Genomic DNA, 2,430 nt, shown 5'->3' on the forward strand with positions numbered 1-2,430 from the left:
CTCAGGATTTTGAGCGTTCGCGAGCCTTTAATTTTCTGAATGAGATAAAGAAGAGGTTCCAGACTACATATGGTTCAAGAGCACAAACAGCACTCCCATATGCCATGAATAGTGAGTTCTCAAGTGTCTTGGCTGCACAGCTGGTAAGATCTTTCTCGGGATATAGTATTTGATTCATATCTTCTTTATTACTTTAAAGAACCATGGATATAGAGGACCCTGACCTGCAGTGTATTTTTCTGACTGTTATTATATGCCAAGATAGTAAAACTTCCCAGATTAAAAAATATATATAAATGGGCCATTTTAGGATGGAAAGTGATATTCTCTATAAATGGTGGTCAGAGTATCTCATGATTGGGAAGGAGATTAAAGATCATCTACTTCAACTACCCATTTAATGTGTAAATCCACTCAACATGCCAAATGGTGACTTAACCTGTAGATTAACTTCTACCTTCCCACAAGGTAAATTTAATTTTTGGGTAGCTCAGTTAGTCATTTGAAAGTCTCTTTATCTGTATGAATACTTAATTCTCAGTTCAGTGAATTTATACATATATATATACATATTATACATATATATATACATAGATATATACATATACATATTTACATACGTTTTACAGATACAAAACATCTCATGACCCTAAAGGAGTCCTCATGTTCCTATGCAGTCAGGTCCTTCCCTGAGGCAACCGCTTCTCTATTTTTGTCACCATAAATTAGTTTTATCTTTTCTAGAATTTCTTATAAATGGAATCATACATTATATACTCTTTTGTATCTTCCTTGTTTTGCTCAGTGTAAGGTTTTTGATATTGATCCATATTGTATAAATCAGTAGTTTCCTTTTTTTCTGAGTAGTATTGTATGCATATAACACAATTTGTTTATCCATTCACCTGTTGCTGGATATTTGAGATACTTCCAGTTTTCAGCTATCACCAACAAAACTATTATGAACATCCATGATGTAGAAGTCTTTGCACAGACATGTGTTTTTATTTTTTTTTGGTAAATCCTAGGGGTGGAATTGCTGGGTCATATGGTGAATGATGTTTAATTTTATAATGAATCATCAAACTTTTTTCCAAAGTGGTTGTACCATTTATATTCCCACTAGTACTTCCAGTGTTTCTGCATACTTGCCAACACTTGTTACGGTCTGTCTTTTTAATGTTATTCATCCTTGTGGATATGTAATGATATCTCATTGTGGTCTTATTTTGCATTAAAGAATGCTTACTTTTTATCCATCAAACCATATGAGTGCAAAGACAGAAGTTTTATCTATGATAGTGTTGTGAATGAGAAAAAAGGACTCACTGTCATTGAATAATTTCCTGTTTGTTTCTCCTGTAAGTGTTGTTTTTAATACCTTTTTGAGGATTATACTTCTAAATATGCATCCTATGGGGATGAAGTTTGTTTAAATAGTTAATGAGTCTTTATTATTCAGTTGGTTTGTTTCATACTTCCACTAGGAAATACTTATATACATGCACCTATGTAAAACACCATCAGCAAAATATATACCAATGCCCATTTGAAAATAAATAGGGTCAGGTTGATGGCCAAGATGGTGAAGTAGGAAACCCTGAGCTCACCTCCTTCCATGGACACACCAAAATTACAACTATTTACGGAGCAGCTATTGATGAGGAAGATCAGAAGACTAGCAGAAAGGATCTTATACTACTGAAGATATAGAGAAGGAACCACAGCAAGACAGAGGGGCAGACACACAGTATAATCAAGATCCATACCTTGGAGTGGGTGGCCCACAAGTGGAAAGATAATTACAATTGCAGCGATTCTCTCCAAGCAGCTAGGGGCTCAAGCTTCCCATGGGGCTCCCCAGCCCTGGAGTCCTCCATTGGGAAGAAGAGCCCCCAGAATATTTGGCTTTGAAGGCCAGCAGGGCTTAATTTCAACAGTGCTGAAAGACTGTGAGAAATAGAGACTCTACTTTTAAACAGCATGTATAAAATCCACATGCTCAGGAAATGAGGGCAGAAGCAGTAATTTGAAAGGAGCCCAGATCAGATCCACCTGCTGATCTTGGAGAGTCTCATGGAAAGGTGGAAAGCCACTGCAGCTCACCCTAGGGACATAGACATTGGTGGTAGGCATTTTTGGGAGCTCATTCTACCATTCTGTACCAGTGGAGCCCATAAGGACGATTTAGGAATCTTCCCTTTAGACTATTAATGTCAGGACGTGGTCCTACCCACCAGCCTATCTGCACCAATGCTGAGACATCTCAAGCCAAACAACTAGCCAAACAGGGAATCAGCCCCACTCACTGCAGGCTGGTTGCTTTAAGAACTCCTGAACCTACAGGGGTCTCAGGACATGGCCCTGCACACCAGTGTGTGTGCACTAGCCCTGGGAACCCCCACTTAGGCCCTGCAGCCAGAGATCCTG

The 2,430-nt window shown here is 38.5% G+C and overlaps 1 protein-coding gene across 1 annotated transcript in view; it reads left to right on the forward strand.

The window, feature by feature from the left end:
* The window catches only part of VAMP7 (vesicle-associated membrane protein 7), a 14,906-nt gene extending 12,492 nt beyond the window's left edge, over positions 1-2,414 (forward strand). The window contains exon 3 of the mRNA XM_010859144.1: positions 6-2,414. Within this exon, the coding sequence (XP_010857446.1) occupies positions 6-173 (168 nt within the window). The 3' untranslated portion in view covers positions 174-2,414. The remainder of the gene's footprint in view (positions 1-5) is intronic.
* The last annotated feature ends 16 nt before the right edge of the window (positions 2,415-2,430 follow it).

Source organism: Bison bison, unplaced genomic scaffold, assembly GCF_000754665.1.
Source record: "Bison bison bison isolate TAMUID 2011002044 unplaced genomic scaffold, Bison_UMD1.0 scf7180017856193, whole genome shotgun sequence".
Lineage (NCBI taxonomy): Eukaryota > Metazoa > Chordata > Mammalia > Artiodactyla > Bovidae > Bison > Bison bison.